Source organism: Haemorhous mexicanus, chromosome 5 (assembly GCF_027477595.1).
Source record: "Haemorhous mexicanus isolate bHaeMex1 chromosome 5, bHaeMex1.pri, whole genome shotgun sequence".
NCBI lineage: Eukaryota > Metazoa > Chordata > Aves > Passeriformes > Fringillidae > Haemorhous > Haemorhous mexicanus.
Genome location: NC_082345.1, coordinates 64168724 through 64192322, shown reverse-complemented (window position 1 = coordinate 64192322; position 23599 = coordinate 64168724). Strand labels below are relative to the sequence as shown.

The following is a 23599-nucleotide window of genomic DNA, read 5'->3' as shown; positions in this document are numbered from 1 at the left end:
AGATGTTTTCAAATCGATGCAGTTTCAGCATCCAAAGTTTTAGGTAAAATAGCCATAGAGCCTGTCCATTTGGTAAAACCTGCCTTTGGTGCCAGGGTGAATAATGCATCATGTATATTCAAAGCCAAAAAGGAAATCAGGTGGTTTCAAGGTAGGATATAATCATCATTTAACTCCTCCTTTATTAACTTAAAACAGGTTAGGAAAGTTAAAGCACTGATAGAGTTAAATGTGGGCAGGGACCTCAAGGGCAACACAAACAAGCTTCTACAGGTTTGTTGATGACAGAAAGAATGCTGGAAAAATGTGGGCCCTCTGTGGAGAGAAACAGGAGAGCTGGTCACCAGGAACATGGAGAACTTTGAGGTACTCAGGTATTTTTGTCTTGGCCCTCACTAGCAAGTGCTCCAAGCTGCAATCTGCTCTATTGGAAGATGTCCCTGACCATGGCTGGGGGGTTGGAAAATGATGAATTTTCAGGTCCCTTCCAACCCAGGCCATTCCATTAATCTAAATAGGCAAGTATAATCTTGGACTGATGAGCTGTAAAACACTGAATATTAAGATCTTAAAGCAATGCCATTAGAACTCTAATTTTGCCCTTTAAAGCCATGAAAGAGAAAACAACTAATTTGTTTTATTGTGCCCTTTAACAGCAGTACCCAAGGGACACCCAGAGCAGCAGAAAGCTGCATTGGCAGAGTTAAATGATATGCAATCAGGTGCAGGATTCAGCCTCAATTCAATAAGTTTCATTCTGCCTTCCCCTACAACCATCCCCAAGAGAAGGAACAACATAATTATACAAATTTGTTGGTAATATTGCAGGAGAAGGAGTTTCCCATTTTAGCAGCAAGGCTTCTGTAAGGATTGAAAATCAGAAAGTCATTAAGGTAAATTTACATATCTTCTCCAAATGGGAAACCAGATCAAAAATTCCCTCTATTATTATCTGTAAAGATTGAAAGTATTTTAAGAAATTAATGCAAAAAGTTACAAGCCATAGAAGCAGTATTTTAAATTATGAATAACTTTATTATTTTTAACATCAGTTACTGTTACTCAGGCAATACTTCAAGGACATATATAGTATCAGTATCATACAAAAGTTTTGCCACCGGATACTGAAATTGTTTTCAATAAATGTGGGGTGTCAGATTTTTTTCACAGGAAACACTATGATGGCTTTCTCCACAAAATAATCAATTACCAAGCTGAAGCAATTTCAGTATTGTGGTACATACCCATAATCCTAAGGATATGAACCAAGTGGTGCATCTATGTGAGAAGCTGTCTGGAAACCTTCCAGAGAGCCATGCAGACACTCCTGCCACTCCCTTTTATTGCAAGAAGCAGGGCAGCTCCAAGGGCTGAAAACAAGCCAGGCCAACCCTTTGTCACACATCTCAGCACTGCACTCCCCAGTGCATCAAGAAATACAGCAGAGGTTTCCTTTATTTTAATTTCTACTGAGTCAACCTGTACCTAGTCTACTGAGTCAACCTAATTTCATGCCTTGAAAAAGTATTTGTACTGCACTGGAAGCACTAAAACTCTGTCCTTGCAACCTTGTATCTCAAATAACAAGCTGTTGTAATACCACTCTGAAATCTTACAATACAACTTAAAATAATTCAGAATTGATTACTGTATTTTTATGAGACAGTAATCAGGAGCTCCAGTGCACTAAAAGCAGAGTAAATCTATTCTCAAAACAGAAAAACATGTTTACATAATAAAAGGTCTGACCTTTTAAACAATTAAGGGTATTACTAAATCATCCTGGTGTAAGGAGCTCAATTTCAGACAATAGTATGAGTCATGAGTAAATTTGCTGTTTGCAAAACTTGCCTTAAGTAGGGTTGGAAGAGCTCAATTGCTTAACTCTTTCCATTGAAGAGATATAAAAATGCCTCCTGAGAAACCAACAGATCTTTGAAACTCAGTAGAGAGGCACATGAAATAAATATATTTAAAAATACATTAAAACATAAAACTAAGAAAGACAAGGAGTAAGTTATCTGCTCAATATTTATCACACAGCCCCAACCTACTCAAATGCTTCTTAGTCATCTATAACTAGAAATACCAAAAGAGAACTTTTTCAAGGCGTTCATACATCAATTTATTAATCTGAAAACACCTCTCCAAAACAACAGCTTATTTTTTCTCATTTCATCATAGAGGTGAGTAGTATCAATTTGATCAATACTGACTGCAACTCTGGTTCTCTCTTGCCCCAGAAACAAACTTCTACTGCTAGAATGTGCTACATTTTGATCCCTTCCCACTTTCAATTCCAGTTACAAGTGTAATGAGTCAGCAGATCTAACCAGGGAGACAACTCTAACAACTACAATAAAAACTGAAATTGAAATTTGAAATGGGAAGCAAACAACAGGTCTTACAGTTCAGTATCTTGATGTCATAAGCAAGGACTGAAAAAGAAAGTCTGGCATCAACTAAACACTAGCACAGCTCTTTCTGTTCCCAAAAGGAAATCTTCGGTTTGAACAAAAAATCCATGGGTAAAAAGCACTGTGCCATGTAACAGATTTAAACAAATAAATAAGCAAATCAAGGGCAAAGGTGAAAGAGTCTGGATACGCCCAGGAACAGATCACACTCATCACACTACGGAGTTAGAAAACTCTTTGGGGTTACCAGCCAGATCCAAGAGAACCCCGAATTTGTGGTACCTAAGAAATTACAGTCTAAATCACATGAATATCTGCAACTTTTCTGCAATACAGCCATTTGCCTCAAAACATTATACTTCCTCATACTAAAGTAACATAACTTGCTCATTTGGCAGATCCCAGTCCATATGTGGATTGCAATTAAATTTTGTTCACACCACGGAGAAGACCAGCATCTGGTTTATACATCTTATCCCTCTTGTAACAAAAGCCACCTCACCACAACTCCGTGACATACAGGCACTGTGCAATTCCTGGCCAAGCAGACCTCTGTTAAAGCCTACAGAGATTCACCACAGAAACATTGGTTTTACTATGAACAAAGAAAATGGAGACATGTGTGAAATCATTGGGAAAAAAACAACAGAACAAGGGTTAAAAGAATGACCTGTACTGATAACAAGTAATCCTGTTAGGAGCAATGTCCTGGGAAAAGTAAAACTGAGGAATGGCTGGATTATATCAAGATCAGAAGGTCTGCCCTCTGTAAAATCACACCTCAGTGACTCATCCTGCCTTCCTAACATCAGGAGGATGGAAACTTGGAGCATATCCTTTAACTGTATGACCAATAGGAAACACACATGTATTTGAAAAAAAAAAACCCAAAACCAACCAGACAACAAACACGAACTTAAGATTTACAGAGACTGCAGGATCTTTCTTGCATCATGGAACCATCTATATGTAAAGCTGAATATCATGAAAGATCTGTCCAAAGGATAGTGCATCATCACCAACAAAAACAACCTCAGAGACATGATGAGGACCTGACACCCAGCATCTCTTGCACTGCACAAAGGGATCCTGGCCAGACCAAATACAAACACAGCTTGGTGTCTGGATATCATCAGTACTCTGATATCTCTACATAGTGAGTGAATTGTGTGAGAGAATGAGTGGAAGCAGGTAAAATCAACATCACTTTCCCCTTCCATGAGATCTTGCACTGAATTTCATTACATTAGATCTTTTACAAGTCATCTTCCAAATCAGAGTAAATGGTAAAAAAAAACAAACAAAAATTCATCATTAAACTGGGAATTATTTTCAAGTTTTTAATACATAATTGAATGATTGGTATAAATTAAGTCAGCAAAATTAATTTTTCTGCTCTTTCAACTGTACCTTTAATTCACTGTTGTAAAGACCTCAGCAAAGCAGACCTCTATTACCTTATTTCTAGCAAGTAACTGTTGCTTTGCTAGAAGCTAACCAGAATTTCTGTTTTGAAGACCACTGCATTATTTGCTTTAGGACAAGATGTTCCCTCTCCAAAAGACAGCCATGGACCCAAGGAAAACACTGACCCACAGAAACTAATTAAACCACAGAGAGCCAAGACTCTCTTGGGTACTTATTATACAGGGGTTTTGTTACTGTCAGAAAATTTGTTTCAATTCTTACTTTCTACTTAAATACAAAGATTCTTTTCTGCGCTTTAGAAACAACTTTCTCCTGTACATTAATTAACACTCTACTGAGAAAGCAAAATTTGGGTTTTTGCAGAGCACAGGTAACCAAGGGAGTAAGGAGTTTTCAGCTAGAAGACTATAGACTAAAAGCTATAGACTTAAGACTATAGACTTAGCTAGAGACTAAAAGCTATTTAATGTCACTAAATACTTATTTACATATGGAAGAAAAGTTTCAAGCTACTCACTCTCATACAATGCTAACAAGTAATGCGTATTTTATACTTGTTATATTAACACATAAACACAATAAGCCAACATAAAAACAAATAGAAATCTTACCTTTTTCTGGTACCAAACTATAGCATCAGTTACTTTGGACGCCATTTATTCCACTGAATTCACAGAGTCATTTTAGGCTGTTAACAGAAAGAGACAGAACTTTACTTCCACTTCCCTGCGAAGGCCAAGCAGGGAATGCAGAAACACTCCCGTTACCTGCAAATCACTGAACAGCTGTATTTACTTTACACATTGCTTCATCTCTATTCCACTAAGAGTATGGGCTTTCTCCTCTAGGCAAACAAAAAGTTACAAATCTGCTGCTACAGGACATCAAAAGCCCCAGTTTTGTCCTTCCTTCCCAGTAAAACACACAGCCCGAACAGAGGTGATCTGTCATTGTCTCACAGGAACCTCACAAGTGCTTTATTACATGCAGTCTTTTCTTTTTTTTCCTGATAAATTAAGCAACCTATAGTTATTAGCCCAACACAGTATTCTGAAGTAGAGCAACAATTGTTAAAAATGCAAGAAAAATTTATACACACTATTAGATATACTTGGAGAACAAAACAATATCAGTCCTAGAACTTCACTAATCATAACTAGCACCCTCATAAAAACAGTAGACCAAAACTAAGTCAAAAGGAGAAAACCAAGAAAGAATGGTATGGTTCTTTTAATGGTAACAAATAGCAACAGCATTAGATAATCTTTGATGCCACTGTAATCAGCAATCAGCATGAAAAAAAGACCAAAACCCAACCTTTCAGCTTATGTAAAATATTTCTATCTTAAAACTAATTTTTATAGTCTTCCTTTGTGTAATCAGCCAGAGTTCATTAAGAGAGGGGAAAAAAAAAAAAGAAAAACATAAAAAGCCTTCAGATATATATCTGTGCCTCTCTTGTACTGGGAAGCCCAGAACTGCAGCCAACACCCTGAGAGTGGCCTCACTGATGGCAAGGACATGGTTAAGGATGTCATAAGGAGGGCAGTGACTTAGTCCCCAAACACCAAACTATACACCAAGCATTTTCCGAGATCTAGCCTGAATAAAAATATTACACTTAAGTTGTCAGTATCAACTGATAACATTACACCTTATATTGCTTCATTAAAAGGAAGCAAGAATTATTAACCTGTAGGGAATTTATATAATAAAAGACTATTTGGGATCTACCTCTTGATTTAAAGACATTTGTTTACAGCTTTAACACAGATAAGAAAGGCATACAAAAATTCAACATTCAGCAAATGGGATAGAAACCAAAACTGTCCAATAGATTAAAATGAGTGTCTTTATGAAAGACCTAAGCATTAGAGGAACTCATGACACATTATTCATCACCAAAAAATTCAGGGTTTGGGATGTTTTTTCCCTAAAGCAGGTATTAACCACATGAAGTTCATCATCAAGTGAAAGTGCCACATTCTGCACCTGGGACAACCCTGGTTGTGCATAAAGACTGGGGAACAAAAGGTTGGAGAGAAACTGCAGAAACTGGGGTCCTGGTTCATGGGAACACGAGCCAGCAGCACCCTAGCAGTCAGGAGGGCCAACCCTGTCCTGGTGACATCAGGCACAGCATGGCCAGCTGGGCAAGGGAGGGGACTGTCCACTCTGCTCTGCACTGGGATGGCCTCATCTCAAGTGCTGGGGGCAGTTCTGGGCACCACAACACAAAAGACATTCAGTTGTAAGACAGCACCCAATGGAGGGCCACAGAGATGGGGTTGTCCTGTGCAAGGCCAGGGAGATGGACTTGATGATCCTCATGGCTCCCTTCCAATGCAGTATGATTCTATTTATTTTAAAAATGTCCCTCCAAAAGACTCAGTTCTGCACTGACATTTGTTTGTTCATTCTTCTCTGACTATATCTTTTAAGTAATGCACTGTATAAAATAGGAGTATGTCTAATAGACATACTCCTATTTTATAGAGTGCATTACTTAAAAGATAAAAGTAATACTGCCTTTAGTTTGGACATGCACCATATACACTATAGTACAAACCTTCAACAAATGGATTGATATTACATCAGTGCCTGAGGATTTCTAAGAGACATAATGCCACACATGTTCATGGTTCCCAAATGAACCTATTTTTAAGATTTCTAACAGTGCAACTCCTGTATCTTCTATACAAGTTCAGATAAAACTACAACTCAAGAGAAAGAAATGTCTCAGAGAGCTTAGACAGTCATTGAAAACTCCAGAAATGTCAGAACACTGACAATTGGTACAACTGAGCAAGCAAACACCTCGATTTTTCCACTGTTGAAAATATCATGTAAGCTAAAGCTGGCAGCCATGACTCTGTCAACATCTGTGATTGTTTTCTGATCTATTTGCTTCTGATAACAGAGTCTGTTTTCCTAAGAGCAACTATCAATTATTAGGAATCTATCAATTATTAGGAATCCATTGGCACAATAAATATAAAAATACTATCACATAAAGGAAGGAGTCGAAGAGAGACTGCTATAACCTGACAGATCACATGAACTGGTCACCTTTCTTTCTCACCCATACAAAGCTTACAATAGGACTTGCTTTCTTATTGGAAAACCTCTTCAATTAAACTTGACTTTAAAAATCCTTTGCTCCACTGGACTCAAAAGTGACATAAAACCCTTCCCCCCACACACATGGCCTCCACACACACCACCCACATCACACAGTCACAGTGACAGCAGTGACAGGCGCCAGTGCAGGAAGGGGGCACGCAGATACTGATCACATTTACACCCTCACCTTCCCTGCCTTCATGATCTCATCTTGGGGACCTTTAACTCCTTCTCATTTCTCTTAAATAACAGTCCTCTCAAATACAATACACCCAACTTCCTACCAGCCTAATCACAGGATCCAACAAAGGTTGGAACAACTCATTTACCAGCAGTAAAGAACTGCTGAACCTGGACAGAAACCTCTCCCTCAACAGCTACATCAACTTGATGTCTTTCTCCAAGGTCAATTATTTTTCAGGAAACCAAACATTAACTCATAAATCCAAGACTTCAAACTGTATTGAATATGGCTAAAAATGGCTATCAGCCATTTTAAAGGCAGTAACCTTTGTTTGCAGTAGCTTTTTAATTCACTCTAAAATCCTTTGCCTCAAGAAAAAATTACCTCAGAAAACTACAAACCAAATAGAAAGAAGTAGCTTTATTTGATTTCTATCAACAAACCTGTTATCTAGATTATCCATGGTTTTCATATTTTTAAGAAACTCTCTGCATTAAATCCTCCATAAATCTATTTTGGTGGCATATAAAGCTTATTAGCATACACATTTGCATAAACAAATGCAAAGATTGTGCTTACAAAAGTAAATATGACAAAATCATGGGATTGATGTCTCAAAACAATTTGGTGTGCTAAGTAAAAATACCTCTACTAGGAAATATCACATGCTTTCTTCAAGAGCTACACAACCATTTCTGAGACAGCACAATAATGAAAGGTGAAAAAGTTTATTTAATTATTTCTGTGTTTCTGCTTGTGGGAGCTAGATTTGCCTGTGGTTTGGTTTTTAGTTTGTCTTCAGGTTTTGGGGGGCTTAATGAGACATTATGAGTTTAACAGACTCAGTCTGAAGCCAGCTTATCTGGGTGAGGGATGGATGGAAACAACTCAAGGCACTTCAGCAGCAGCCCTGGCTCTGACTACCTGCCCCACAGCTCACTGAACACCTCACACTGGAGACTAAGTATTTTAGCAATTTCAGAACTCTGCATATGCATTACAACATACCCTGCCATTTGTGTTTGCAGCTGACATTGATCCTGAGGTCAGCCTGTAAAAGCCTGGCTCTAAAGCACACTGGGATCAACTGGATAAAAAGGTGAAAAGAGATAGACAAACACAAGCAGACAGAGCAGTGCCTGTTCTTCTGCCTGGTTCTTCCCTCATCCTCTCTGGACCCAGCCTTCTGCTCCATGTTCTCTGTCAAATACCTGCATCTAGGATAGGGACCAGCTTTAGCACTCAGTTGTACAATGTCCTCTGCAGAGTAACTACAGCAAGATTAAGTTAATCTTAACTAGCTGAAGACTTCAGAACAACACAAAAAACACCCCCAACTTCAAAGATTAGATAGAGCATCCAAATATAAAAGCTTGATCACAACCTCTCTGTAACAGTCAATAGAGCTTTCGTTACATTTCCATCAAACATTAATGCTATGAATACTAGCAGTATTTTTTAATCAAAGCCTCATTACTTTCTTAAAGCTTAATAGAGAGGACTACCTAGTTTTGGTGATCCCTATTCAAAGGTGGGGTTGCTTAGCTATTTCCCAGTTCAGGGCATAATCATATTACACAATGCACCTTGCAATCAAAGTAGCAGTTTCTCAAAAGCCACAGAAATTTAAATTTAGATGCCTTCAGGTAGCTAAGAGCTCAAGCCCCACAGTACTGCAGTGCTTACTGAGTAAGACTGGATTTAAATAAATTCAAAGTATATTTAGAAATTTTACTCATATCCACAGGGCTTTGGCGACCCTAGTCAGACATAAATGTATGCACTTCTAAATGACAGTCTAAAGCAATCTGAACTGACAGAAGTTAAGAATAAAATTGTGCTCTTCCATAGTGACAAAGAAAAAAAATAGCTTTTAAGAATATACAAGTCTAAGCAGTGTCAACTAGCAAAAGGACATAATTAAAACTACAACACAAGCAAGGATGCACACGCAAAGAATTGCTGTCCTTGCCTGTAAACACTGTGAATCACTCAGTATTTCAAGGAACCTGTTCCCTTTATAGCAATCCCAACCTGAATGGTCAGGATACCATCCAGATGTTGAGTCAAGACCTGAGTGTCCTTCTCAACTCGTTATGATCATAGGCTGATGATGCAATGAAGTTGCATGTTCACTATACATCATCAGAATTAAAACTGCAAAATTTAGGTTGCTTTTGTCTCAAATGTTTTTTTTAAAAGTCATTGATTTTTACTACCTTCAGGAAATTAAAGGCAGTTTTTAAAAGGCTGTCATAAGAATACTACATCTTGGTTTCTTCAACTGCTTTCCAAGCTAGAACTGATTTACCATTATGTTAGATCCTCCATATTGCAGTTTCACAATCACAGGTGTCTTTTCACTGAGATTCCCAGCATGTAGGGTAAGAAAAGACAATGAACCAGAACAGTAAAGACTATGGCCTAAACCACTAATTTAATTGCAACATTTGTATCACACAAACTCTCTTAAAGCATTAAACTTGTTCATACACAGCTAGAAAACAATGATTAAAAAAATTAAAGGAAAAATCCTTCACTTTCTAGATTCAATATCAAAATACAAGTTAAATTAAATTGCTGACATTATTTGATACTTTAAGTTTAAATGAGCCCAATAAACAGCCCAGTCACATTAGGCATCTGCTGTTGACTGAAAAGCTGCTTCTGCCATGACATAGCAAACCAAGGGAGGCATCCCTGTAATGCAGATACAGCACTAAATTTACCAGGAGTTATCCTTCCTCCACTTAAACCCAGGGGAGTTCTGCCACTGCCACAAACAACAGGATGAAAGCCTTAAAGCAATGCTCCAAAAGAACCATTATTTTTCATGTGCATTACACATAAACCATTAAACCTACATCTCCTTTTTGAAAGGGAACATCAAATACTAAGCAATGCACTCACTGTTCTTTTTAAGTACTTTATCTATGCATCACTGTTCTCAAAACAGCATTTCAGAACTGCAAATTGTATACAAGCAAATGAGAAACTTGTCACTCCTAGGTTCACACCTTTCAGTGAAGGTTTTATCATGTTCCTTCCAGCTACCCTTAAGAAAACCTGCAGCAGTCAAAACTGAAGGAAAAAAGTCAAGTTAAATTGAGAAAACCCCAGACACTGCTAACTTAAGGATAACATCCAGCAATCAGCATGAAAAGTACTCTTCCTGCCATGCCTGCTGAGGCCCCCCAAGTTGTCTTGCAACCCAAAGTCATAACAGCTTGTAAATAAAAAGGAATTAACATACTTGCTTTCCCCAAGGAAGACCAAAACTCTGCTAAAACTGGATACCAGCATTCCCAGGATGCTGCTCATGAGAGTTAATTTTCAAACTCTGCCCTTCACTCCATCTCAAAAAAACCCCCAAAACCCCACAAAAAAACCCAAAAACCCAAAATGCAATCACCCCCAAATAACTGATTAAAAAAAAGCTAACATCCCTAAATGTCTGTTTTGGGAGGTTTTTGCTTGTTTGAGAAGGCCTCTCATCAGGCCAACAGCAGCAACAGTAAGACATGAATCAGACCCTATGCTGGCTGCTGGGTATCAAACCCTGCTCTTGAACAGAGATGTACCAAACATGTCATATATGGTGACAGACACACACATCTGGCAGCAGCAAGTCCATGCCTGCCTGTGCCTCCAGTGAGATGTCAGATGCTGAAAGGCTGACACCTTCTCAGGCCCCAGTATTCTGCCCACAAACCACTGCACCTGATCCTATTGCTGCTGCTGCCTATTTCCTTATAAGTTCATGCCCTTTATCACATACCAACCAAGCAGGAAGATATCAGACACAGCACAGACACAGCACAGAGCATGCAGTGAGAACTAGCTTTCAAAATCTCATTGGAAGCAGACCCAACCTAGCCATCCTCACTTCCACAGCAAAGCCACCAATATGTGAAGCAAGGAAGTGCCACACAAAATAACTGCCACCCAAGGAATGTTTGTTTTGTCAGTGAATTACACAACTGTCTGAAATAACAACAAAATGTTGACTATCGGGATTTCTGAGATTTATTTCAGGTTATGGTAAAAGAACGTTGCGTGCAGTTGTTGCAACTGCTGCAGACATTTCTGGAATCACTGCCTTAAGATCTGTGCAACTTTCTTAATTTTGTTACATAACTGGTTCATGGCTCCATTTGAAGTAACTTGACACAGTCTCATAGATACCTTAATCATATAAATAGGGGGGGAAAGACTCTGAACTGAGAAGTCCAAGATTCTACACCTCCCATAATTTACTTTTGAGCCTGCTGCAGTATTTATCAATTAGCAAAACGCTTCCAATATTTAAACATATTCTGCTATTCAATAAGGTAGGAGACTCCAAGCCCTTAAAGGGAACTATATTCAAGTTAATTTTGCTTCTTATCTACTATAAGAGGTTTCAGTTTCAAAATTCTCACCAAATATAGTAACTGCTGTTAGTACACTGGATCTACAAACCATTTCTGAAATGCTGTATCTTAAAAAAAAAAAAAAAATACAAACCAGCAGACGGTCAATCTCAAGTTCTTTCTATTCCTGTTTCTTGTACTGAATACTACACGCACACACATACATATCCCATTAAACATTTGCAACCTTATACTGAGAAATCCCTGAAACATTGCATGTATACATCTGCTTTTACAACTGTAACAACTTTATTAAGGAACAGAATTTCTATAAACACCAAGTTTTTAATTTTATATATATATATATATATATATATATGTAGCTGCCTTAACAAATATTTGGAAAAAAAAAAACCCTCCAAACAAATATAGTCGCCGCCGTGAAATAAAATGCCATGCTCCCTTCTTCTTTCTTGAGATTCCTAACGCAATAATAAATCTTGCTCACTGGAAATACTGACTTGTGTTTAGGAAGACATGTTTATCTGTCACCAGGCACTGCACAGGAGAGTTGTGGCTTCTTGATGACTACAGTCAGGAAGCTGAAAACCACTCCTAAATCACCAAGTTTGCATCATGTTCTACAAATAGTTCTCCAGCAAGTTTTTGAAGCAGCTGAGGCATGAAGTGGCTGAGCTGTCGGAAAAAGCTGCTGCCTCTTATAACAGCCACTGTTCTGTAGGAACAGAGTTGAAAATGCTGAGCATGAATTTTTAAATCTTTAAAAAAAAAAAAAAAAAAGTCTCTGGAGTGATCCAAGCAAAGAATTGCAGAGTAACAAGCCTTACATGTGTATCTGGCAAGGTCCTCAAAACAATCATTAAAAATGGAACACCATTATACCCGAAAGACTATCTGATAGGGTCTAATCAGCACTTTCTACACAGGAAGATCATGTCTCGGTCTATCAGTATTTCTGGACATGTCAAACTAACTGATAGACAAGAGCAAGTGATAGAACATATGTGGACTTTCAAAGAACCTTTGGAAAGATGTCAAAGACTTCCAAAGAGTCTGTTATCTATGTAAAGCAAACATTGCCACAGATTAAAACCAGCCAAAACACTGAACAAAATCTGGAAGCAACATTCTTCACTGCAATCAGCTAACAGGATAATGAAGATTAACAGCAGCATCCAGTCTGCAGAGAGCAGGGTATTGATCACCTGATGCCCAGATCCTTGGACCACAGACCACTGGCCTGCAGGTCTTCCATTCAGTCAGTGCCAGTCCAAGGCAAATCCACATTCTCCTTCATGCAGAACCACCCTAATCCTGAAACCAAACAGACTAAATTTTCCTAGTCTGGTGTTTCTATGTTCCACTAGCTTTCACATACCTTAACAGACAGCAGTGACACAGGCAGACATTCAGGGCCTCACTCATCCAGCACACATGCGCCTGGTGTTCAAGGATAAGCGCATCCAGAAATGGCAAATTCCAGGGAAGTTTTCCAAGCATCAGACTTTTACTAGAGAGATGAACACAGACACCATGTCATTGCTAATCAGGCCCTGACAGGTAAGGGTAGAGGAATTCCCCACATTCCAGCTGGCTCCCAGAGCTCTAGAGGGAACTTCAAGCAGACACAATCTCTTCCTAAAGACACGTCCACACACCCAAAGGCGAAGGTCAGGATGGCCCTGTAAGGCTCCACGAGGGTTTTAACCACTCTAAACCAGTATCACCACAGGACACTGTCCTTAGTGAAAAGCTGCCAGCCCCAGAGCCCATCACACAGGACACAGCTCCCAGGCTCTGGCTGCCCCTGCTGAGCCCACAAGCTGCTCTCACACAACTCACCTCCACAGAGCTTCATGTACAAATGGCACTAACAGTGAGCACCAACGGCACCAAGGCAGCTCTGACCACAGCCAGCTTGAACACTCTGGATCTCTCCCCATAAACCTCCTCAAGCACCATTAACACAGTAATCTCAACTAATTAGGGCTATTTCCCCTCTCCTCCTCCTATCTGGACCAGCAGACTACCATTTTTGTGAAGTACTGCCTAAATTAAGTTCTGAAATAGAATGAACTGAACCCTGTCCTATTATTCCAAATTTTAAGCTTCTGTTAAAAGGCTCAGCAGTGCTCACTATATTTATCTTTTATACTGCAAAAAAGAAAAGAAAACCTGAAGCAGTAACATTTCTAGATGGCAATCTTAAACTAGAAAAGCTTAAGAATATGCATAAACTTTAACAATGAAAAGGCAAAATAAATGGAATTCAGTATCAACCATGTCAATGTTATCTGTAAGGGATAGCAGGGGGAGCAAACTATGAACACCACTAAAAGCCTTAAGAAATGATATCTCAAATCCAGAAAGGAACTTCAGCAGTTCAGGGACCTTTGCCATCCAATGTAATACAGTCAGAAGAGCAGGGAGACCTGAATAAAAGGGGGATGACAAGGAAAACACTACAGTACAGTTCTGTTCATCAGCTATGCAATCTGATTTGAAATACACCTACTTTATTAGGAGAAGAATATTAAAATATTGGGGAGAAGGGCTATGAATTACCAACAACTTGAAAGACTCTCCTATTGAAACAGGCAACCATGAACCGAAAAATAAGGCATTTTAATAAATTAAATGAGACTTCAAGAGAAAACAGAAAATAAAGTCAAGAAAACAACAGGTTCCCAGTAATACAGGCAACTTCATTTATTAACTAAGCTGAGAGGACAGCAAAGCCAAATTTTTAACAGAGAAATATTATATTACAACACATAAGTAGACTGTTAGACTCATTGCCACAGGAAGTCACTGAAGCCAAGATTTTACTCTCATTCGAAAATAAAGCAGCTATTTAAACACACAATAACAATAATAATAAGGGAAAAAAAATAAACACACAGCTGAGGGAATCTCAAGCTTTATAACCCAGGACGCAAGAAAGCATCCAAAGAGATCACTGGGCTGTGCTGGGCCATCCAAACACTGCCCTGAACCCGACCGCACGACAGCCAGAGGCCAACACCAAGGAGAGTATGAGCCACACACAGAACAAACTGTCCCTTGGACACATCAACACCAAGAGTGTTCAGCTGCCAAGGCAGCATCTGCCAACCACCTAAACCCCAAAAGCATCTGGCGCTGGCCAACTTCCAAAATGCAAGGCTTGCACGATTTCACGTTTGATGTGATATTGCTTTAATTTCTTCTCCCACTCTGCAGTTGTATTTTATTTTTTTAAGAAGAGAACCACAAATTATTTGCAAATAGGAGTCCAATGCTTGGACTCATTCCAGAAAGCCATCAAGGCTCTTTGGAGAACATCTACCAAGATCACCTCAAATGAGCAAAGAATTAAATACTGAACATTACATGTATTCCCAGCAGAAACAAATTTGGAAAAATAATCCCATTCACATGCATAAATTAAGAAATAGGACAATAGTTCTAGGAACTCCCTGATATCCTACCCTTCAACTAAAAAAAAAACAAACAAAAAAGCCCACCACAAACACAAGCTGTATTTCTAAATTTCCTGACACCACAATGGCTATCTCTCTATATGTATACGTGTTTGCTCTAACTTTGAAGCTGCTCTGAGATGGGGCTGGACCAGACTGATGACCTCCAATGACTCTTTGCTAAATTATTCTATGATTACAAGTAGAGCATACCCAAACATTACACAGCAATACATTATCACTGTAATCAGTATTAACTCTTTTTTCCCTTATGGCAATTTATTAAGCTCTTTGGGTTCTTTAAAATTTGAATATAATTTCTTCAAAGAGTTAACCATTTCCTCCTCTGCACCCATCAAAAAGGACCTTTATAAATAACAGAACAGTAAACTCAAGGGAGAAAACATGATATTAAAAGCTTTCAAAGTCTGTTACTTTTCACACCACTACATATCTTTGAGTAAGTGGTGATCAATTGTCCTCAAACAGGAAGATGCAGCAGTACCTCTGACAGGTACCCCAAGAGTTTTGTTTTGTTTCCTTCATAAAACAAAAAAACATTAAGAGAAAAAACAGGCCTACCTTGCTCTGTGGGCAGAAGCAATTAAGTCTGCCTGCTCTTACCATTGTCCCCACCCAGAATATTTTTCCTGCCCCCCACCCATCATAACAACCATCCCAAGTGCTTGGCTGGGCCAGTCAAAGCAGGCTAGTGCTGATGGCTCAGAGCTCAGCACAAAGACTGCCCAGCAGTTGCTCACTTCTTGGAGAAGGGAGGGACTCACTTATGACTGCCTGTTTTGGGTAGGAATAATTATTTGGGACACTACCTATCAAAAGTTTTATAAAAATTTGTCACAGTGTAGGTAGTTAATGTCTTTCAGTTGCCATTAACTTTGGTTTCATCATCTGAGCAAGAAGTGACTCAAATGGGAGAAGACAGACAAAGGAAGCAATTGTACAAGCTCTGTGCCCTTAATAAGTCTTGCTAAAAATCCACATAAACTGTCTGATGATGAATCCATAAACAACACTGTTTATTATGAAAAGAACTTCCTCACAGACAAAGGAAAACCCAAACCCCAATCTTTGACTGGTATCATTCTCACTCATGGGGGTCCTGAGAAAAGACAAAAAATTTCAACAGTATTTCTACTAGAAATAAGTAAAGACAGATATATAGAAAAAGCCAAGGAAGACAGTATATGTAACTTTGGAGAATTAGGAAAGAAATAAAGTCCACTGCTTTCCAGTGACCCCTGCCAGCTGTGACAGGAACAGCATTGTTCAACTCCAACAGCACTCCACCCCTCACTGCCTGGTCAACTGCCTCAAACCAGGCTGACTGGAATTCTTTAACACACACACACACACACACACACACACCTCTGTCCCCCCTCTAAAACACATCAATACTGTTTCCTCTTTCAAAACCTACAGGACTTTGATTTCTCCCAGAATTCACACCAATGCCCAGCAGCTATGGATACAGCCGGGATCAACTTTTTGAGACAAGCTGAGCTAACTCTTTGGGAGAAATCCAGTACTGCCAGAATACTTGAAATTCTCCATGGAGTTCCCAACAATTACTGACAACTTATTTGTATGTCACGATCCACACAACGCAAGGAGAAAAAATTATAGTGCAAACATTGAATTAAACCAACTAGGTTTCCGAATTCTTCTTCTGGTGACTCAGGCTCATGTTTTATCCTTTGTAATATTTATATCCAGAATAAAAACATACATTGGCAGTAAAACATAGCAACAGAGTGTGTAACTGCACAAACATTCCACTTCAAACATGGATTGAGATCTTAAATACACATGTCCCAAGCACTGCTCTCAACCTTCACCTTCAGAAATGAAAGTTGCTTGCAAACACTGTACAATGGAGTCCATCAAAGTGATGTGCATACATACATTCATAAACACCTTAGTGGAACAAAAATAAAACTTCTGAGAAAAGGATTATCCTTTCCAGGGAGTCACAAGCAAAGAGGCAAACGAAAGAAGATCACCAAAACTTCAGAGCTATAAAAATAGCCAAATGCATAGAGCTATTTATAACCCAGAGATTTATGCACAAAACACTTTTAGCCTCTTAACCCCAGGGAAACAAAGTCTGATGCCAAGTACTAATGTATGTAACAGAAATACAGAAACACATCCTTCTGCTGCTTACTGACCACTCCAAGTGCAGCTGAAGATATTAGGAATCACTTACTAGGATTAACAGGTTATTTCAAGTGATGCACTTCTCCCTGATAAAACAGATACCACCATCTGTTTAACATCATCAACAGGCAGATATAAGCAGACAAATTACTGATGACACACCATCCCCAGTCTCATTCCTACTAGAGAACTTGTGCCTCCAAAGTGTAAGGCAAGCTGTATTTTCTGTAGGAACATTTCTTTACAAAGAATTTCAGAACATTAATTAAAGTACTTTCAACAAGTCAGGTTTTCCAATTAATTACTTTTTCCATTTAATTATATGACAGATGGATAAGACACTGGCAAATTTGGAACAAAATGCAAGACTGGGCAGCATTGTTTTTCAAGTGACCAGTAACATGTAAAAGCAGTAAAAGGCAAAATACCAGGCACAGAGCTTAACACTATGGACTCAAAGTTTCACTGAATCTGATATATCTGAGTAACACACCCTCAGAGGCTAGGGTATGAGAAACAGAAGTAAACGTAACAAACACCTGCACAGTTCTAGTACTGTGGGATAATTTTCCTCAGTTCCTTTGTTTCTCACAGAAAAGACAGCAAATAAAACACCAAGAAAATGAATGTGACAGCAGAAACTTTGAGTTTGAGAAGTTCCCTAATATTTTGATTCCCAAACGGAAAAACAAGGATAAGCTGAAGTCAGGTTGTCACTGCTTTAGGGTGGAAAAGAGGGGGGTAAAAAAAAAAAAAAGGCTAAAGCAAAAGAAAACATAAATGCATGTAAAACACGAGATATACGAGACGAGGTCAGAGACGAACACGAAGATGCTGAAATTCAGGAGCTCTGAAGGGAAGCAAAAAAGACGTTCTATCACCTGACACAGGCACTGAGGCAGCTCCCGGTACGCTCAAGCAGCTCAGCGGGGAGAAGGTGCCTCACAGCAGAGCCCCAAGCACGGCAAGGGCCCCGGACCGTACCTGCACCTCTGCCGCCCGCACCGACGCCTGAGCACACGGCAGCCCGGACACCGACGGCTCCGGGACGGCGCGGCCGCTGCCCGGCCGGACCCGATGCGGGTGCGCGGCGTGGCGGGCAGGGGCCGCTCGGAGCCGCGCTCAGACCCCCGCCCCAGCGGCGCCGGCACAGCGCCGGCTCCCGCCGGAGGGAACCGCGGCGCCGCGGAGGCCGCGGGCCGCCCGCCCTTGCCCCGGCAGGGGCTGCCCCGGGGGAGGTGGGGGGCGGCAGCCTCCCCGCTCCCGCCGCCCGGCCAGGGGAGCCGCGGAAGCCCCGCCGGTGATGCGCGTCCCGCGCCTCCGCCGCGCTGTCCCCTAGCACCGAGAGGGCACCGCCGCCTCGCCCCGGCCGGCCCCCCGCGCCCCGGTCGGCCCCTTCCCCAGCCGCGCGGGGAACTCGGCGCCCCGGTTTTCCCCCCGCCGCTGCCCCGGCGGGGCGGAGACGCCCCTGGGTGCCGGAGCCCTGCCCGGGTGCCGGAGCCCTGCCCGGGTGCCGGAGCCCAGCCCGGGTGCCGGAGCCCCCCCCGCCGCCATCTCACCGTTCGCCGATGCCGCGGGGCAGCGCGCGCCGCACGCAACGGTGGCGGGAGCGCGAGGCGGCGGCGGGAAGGCGCGCGCGAGGCAACAGCTGGCGGGGAAGCGCGAGGGGGGGCAGCGGCGCGCGCGTCCAGGCGCCAGCGGCGGCAGCAACAGCGCGCCACCCGCGCGCGCCGCCGGGCCGGGGGCGGGGCCAGCGCGGGCCGGCAGCCAGCGTCGCCCCCCCGCCTTCGGGGGCGGGGCCGAGGAGTGATTGGCGGCGGCCCAGCCCAACGAGAACACGAGGAAGGCGGGGCTGCCCTTGACGGACAGGCCGCGGGGCGGAGGCGGGGCCACTGTGACAGACAGCCCTTTAGACCAATCGACGACGGGGGCGGGCCTCCAGGCTGACCCGCCACCGGTCGGGATGGGCGGCCCGGGCTCGGGGGGCGTCACCGACGGCTGGGATAGGAAGGCGGGATTAACTTGAGCGACGTCGCTGTGGCCCAATAACAATGAGGGGCGGCAGGACGCGCGTCCCCGCTGGCCAATAGCAGATGCGGGGCGGGTGAGGGAGGCGGGCGGTTCCCAGAGGCGGAGCGGGCGGGGAGGGCCCCGCGCCCCCTCAGCTGAGCGCGGGCCCCGCGGACCGGGGGATGCGCCGGGACCTGCGGTAGGTGACGGGCAGCGAGGGGGTTCCCGCCTCTGGGACCTCCGGCACGGCCGAGGAAGAGGGGCCTGGCCGGACAAGGCCGTGAGGCCGAGGGAGGGGCCGAGTTTGTGAATACAAAGCTGTGTTTAAATGGGGTTTTAAGCCGGGCCTACCGCAGTATTTTTTTCGAAGTGTTAAATTATCCATACGATCGGAATAGGCTCTAAAGCGGTATTTAATCGAACTGGGGTTCTGTTTAATATGGTTTTACCATAATACGAATTTCAGGACTTTTTTAGGCGATGCTCAAGGTTTAAATCTAAATGTGTAGGTTCATGTTATTACTGCTGAGCTGACTGTCATATGTTAGTTGCCCTCCTCTTTTTTTTAATTTTTTTTCTCGTAAACGGTACAGTATTAGCTATCATAATATCCTCGTTATGCAGATCATCCCACCAAGGTCAGTGATGCTCCTTGGATAGTTTCTCCTCACTGAAAATACTCTCTAATTATCTCGGTCCTTTAATAGGAGTCAAGAGCTTTTTTATTTTCCCACTCTGACATCCCATCAGTGCTCTCTCTCATTGAAGAGCCAGTTCAGACCCGTAGCACAGCTGCATCCTTTTCCCAGTGTCACCCAGCTTGTTGGGATAGCTGGGCTCTTGCAAAGAATCTGCCCATCATCTTTCTTTCATTATGAGATAATCAAATGCTCCATGTAATCAAAACCTTCATTGTTATGTCAGTTCTATATCCAGCTCTCAGCCTTTAAAATCTAGGAGCTTTCTTTACTCGGACTCTTAGATCTCAAAAGTACACTTGGATTTTCTTGAGTTTTCATCTCAAAATGCCTCTAAAACTGGCTGGAGCCTTGCAGTCCTGCCCGATCTGGCAGGAGTGTCTGTTAGGTCAGAGAAAGGCAGTGTAACTTCCCATGCTGAATTTTCTGCCTGTTTTTTCCAGTTGTTGCAAAGTGGTTCTTAGCAAACTGAAAGTATTTTCAAGTGAACAACATTCAAATCGAGAAGCCCCATGTTATACATCTTCAGTAGCTTTGTGTTTCCTCCAGAGACAGGTGATAGCACCTTCTTTGAATATCTGATAACCTGATACTTCTAAGAGTGTTGAGTTTCTTTTCTCCTTTCAGACCCAAGTTTCCAGTCTGTTTCTGTTTGGTTTCTGCTTTCTCCAGTTTAGAGAAAGTGAATAAGAGAGTGCCCTTCTTGTAGTGTTTGTAGCATTGATTTCCAGAACTGGTTTTGAAAAACATTCTCATGAAAAGAATGTTGAAACTTGATGACCATGACTCCTCACTTTAGCCACAGACTTGCACTTGAGAATATTGCAAGTGTTTTCAAAATACTGTAAATGCTTTAGGCCAGACATAGTAATTGTTCTGTAATCCCCTGCCAGCTGGTTTAGGTTTGTTTCTGTAACAAGAGCAAAACAATGCTATCTAAACCTTCTCCAATTTTTTTGTCCCCTTAACTCTTGAGTGCTGCTTCTGAGTTTCCTCTCTTCCCCAACAAAGAGCAGGCTGAGGGGTCTTGCTTCCACCCTGTCAGGAACTGCCTTTAACCATACCCTTTAGTGATCTGAGCAGAACTGAGACTGTGAAAAGCAAAACTACAAAATTCTACTTTAAACTTTCTTTGTTTTTTCTAGTTCAGTTCAGGGAACTGGCCTGACTTGGACACAAGGTTCAGCCCCAAAACAAAGAGGGGATGCACTGACTGCAACTCCAATTAAGATTATTTTAGGCAAAACTGAATCTTCTTACAAGAAATCTTACTGCTCTCCACTAAATCAAATCCATTCAAACTTCAAACCCAGACTGAACAAAATAATAGATCTGTTTGTGGAACTGTGTATCGGAAGTTGCAGATTTAAACTGTAGGATGATTTCAGTGATGTACAAAATTCTTATCCCCTCACTGTAAAATAGTAGGTCATCTCATAACCAGTTGAGACACCAACTTTTATTTCCCTCCTTCCAGCAGCAAATCTTATCTGAGCACAGAATTTGTTCAACTTTCTAATCTGGCAAAAAACTATTCCAGTTTAAAAAAAAAAAAAAAAGGGTGGCAGTAGATTTGTAGATTTGTGCTTGTTGGGTGAGTTCAGCAGCCACAGTCAGGTGATGTTGTGTAATAACACACAGGAAGCAGCAGGAGCAGCTTCTGGGCATGGGCACTGGGGACACAGGGGAAGCAGCTCTTATCCTTCCCTCAGCATCTGGTGCTGAGGATTCAGTGCTTCAGAATACAACATCACACTTCCAGTAATTCAAATATTCTTCTAGTCTGGAACAAATAAAAGCTCATTTTCTTATTTCAGGTGAAAGACTATTTGTGTTCTAAAGGGAATTAGTAAAAAATTTAACTCAAAAATTTTAAATAAATAAAATACCTATTTCAGCGCCATTTCACTGGTAAAAATTATTCATTTTTGTAGCATGAAATCTAGAGGAAGATCACAGTCCTTCACACTTCTGCTTTTTGCACTTGTAGTGAAAGGCTTTTGGCAGATGTGGTGGTAAAGACTATCCAGTTAGGAAGATAAAAACTTCACTTTCATGACTGCAGCAGCAGATGCATTTGTCTTTTTCTTTTGTCATGACTACAGAGAAATTAAAATATCCTACCCAGCCAATAAACCTGTCAGCCAGTGTCTGAAATACTTGAGATACCTGCCAAAAAGCAAACCTTATCTCTAGCTTTTAGTAATTTCAAGATTGCTGGCTGACAGAAAGCCGGGCAATGCTCACTGGCTCAGTTTGAGCCCAGATCACTTCAGCTGCAGCTGTGCAAACTGCAGGATCCCTCCGAGGGTTTTGGGGCTCCTTTGTGCTGGTTCACATTTTACTGTGGATATTTTGTTACAGAGACAGGACTGTTATGGTTTTTTTTCTGAGTGCCTCAGACCTGGTGGAAAATGGATCTAAACATATTCTTAGCATTCAAAAATCCCTAAATGAGTCTGACAGCTTGTTTGGGATTAAAGTACACTTTGTTTCACAGAACAAATTTAGATGAAGGCAGTTACTCAGCTGACTTAAGGCACTCCAAGGGAATGGTGGACTGGAACACTGCTCAGCTGAGCATGCTAATTATGAAAGTGCTAGGAAGCAGTATGTGGGTGAGGCTAGGAGTGGGAAAGCAAGAGCAAGGAATTGGTCTCCTTTATGGAATATGCCTCATGGTGGTGTAGTGCCATCTTTTGATGCCTTCCCTCCCCTTTTTGTTTTGTTAGGTTGTTGCTGACAGCGAAGGCCTTCCTCTCAAAGCTGTTTAAATGAGAATGTCCCTGGCGCAAAGAGTGCTGCTGACATGGCTCTTTACCTTACTCTTCCTGATCATGCTGGTGCTGAAGTTGGATGAGAAAGCACCGTGGAACTGGTTCCTCATTTTTATTCCAGTGTGGATATTTGACACGATTCTTCTAGTTATGCTGATTGTAAAAATGGCTGGACGCTGCAAGTCTGGCTTTGACCCCCGCAATGGCTCCCAGAACATGAAGAAGAAAGTCTGGTACCTCATTGCCATGCTGCTGAAATTGGCCTTCTGCCTGGCCCTGTGTGCCAAGCTGCAGCGATTCACCACCATGAAACTGGCCTATGTGTTCATCCCGCTCTGGGCCTTGCTGCTTGGGGGCATGGTGGAACTTGGATACAATATCTTCTATGTACGAAGAGACTAGGCTATGCCAGGTGGTTTCCGGTGCCAAGGCTGGCACCAAATTACTAGATTGTTACCATTTTGCCACAAATTTGATCTTCAAACTAGAAAGCCAAATGAGTCAAGCTGGAGACTTAAGCTAAAGCAGACTGAAGACTGAAAGTAGACATTTTCATTTTTTTATTTTAAAACTCACATATGCTCTTGTAAATAAAAGTATTTGTTCAACATAAGCTGTTCTAATATGATTACTGATATTTGTTACATGGAATAAGATATGGGTTCTTCAAGTGCAGGTAGAAGACCTTGTCAAAGAAACCACAAATGTTCTACCCAGAGTATTCAGCACATTGAGTAATCCTGGGAAAGAGGACTAACATTTTCTGCTACTTATGCTGTAAGTCAAGAAATAACCAGTTAACAATAATTTCCATAAGGAGCTAAATTTGCTTTAAAAATCAGTAACAATTGACAGCAGCCAAATAAGAGCAAGAGCAAGAAAAGGAGTTAAGTAATACACCTTTTTTTTTTTTTTTAGACAGTGAGATTCCATTACCAGTGTAAAATTAA

At 41.5% G+C, this 23599-nt stretch overlaps 2 protein-coding genes across 6 annotated transcripts in view; one reads left to right on the top strand and one right to left on the bottom strand.

The window, feature by feature from the left end:
* PHTF2 (putative homeodomain transcription factor 2) overlaps positions 1 to 18860 on the bottom strand; it is a 63303-nt gene extending 44443 nt beyond the window's left edge. For 3 of the 5 annotated variants that reach the window (XR_009486626.1, XM_059847425.1, XM_059847428.1), the window contains exons 1-2: positions 18724 to 18860; positions 4457 to 4533 (exon numbers count right to left, since the gene is read on the bottom strand). Coding sequence is in view for 4 of the 5 variants with exons in the window: in XM_059847425.1 (XP_059703408.1) it covers positions 4457 to 4501 (45 nt within the window). In the remaining variant the exon portion in view is untranslated. Of the gene's footprint in view, positions 1 to 4456; positions 4534 to 12903; positions 13250 to 18148; positions 18171 to 18723 lie in introns of those variants that run through there. The other 2 variants (XM_059847427.1, XM_059847426.1) reach the window with 2 other exon arrangements.
* Positions 18861 to 19273: 413 nt separating this feature from the next.
* On the top strand, positions 19274 to 23262 carry TMEM60 (transmembrane protein 60). The gene is made up of 2 exons (XM_059847424.1): positions 19274 to 19373; positions 22605 to 23262. The coding sequence occupies exon 2, from the start codon at positions 22647 to 22649 to the stop codon at positions 23049 to 23051; it is 405 nt and encodes a 134-aa protein (XP_059703407.1). The 5' UTR covers positions 19274 to 19373; positions 22605 to 22646; the 3' UTR covers positions 23052 to 23262.
* The last annotated feature ends 337 nt before the right edge of the window (positions 23263 to 23599 follow it).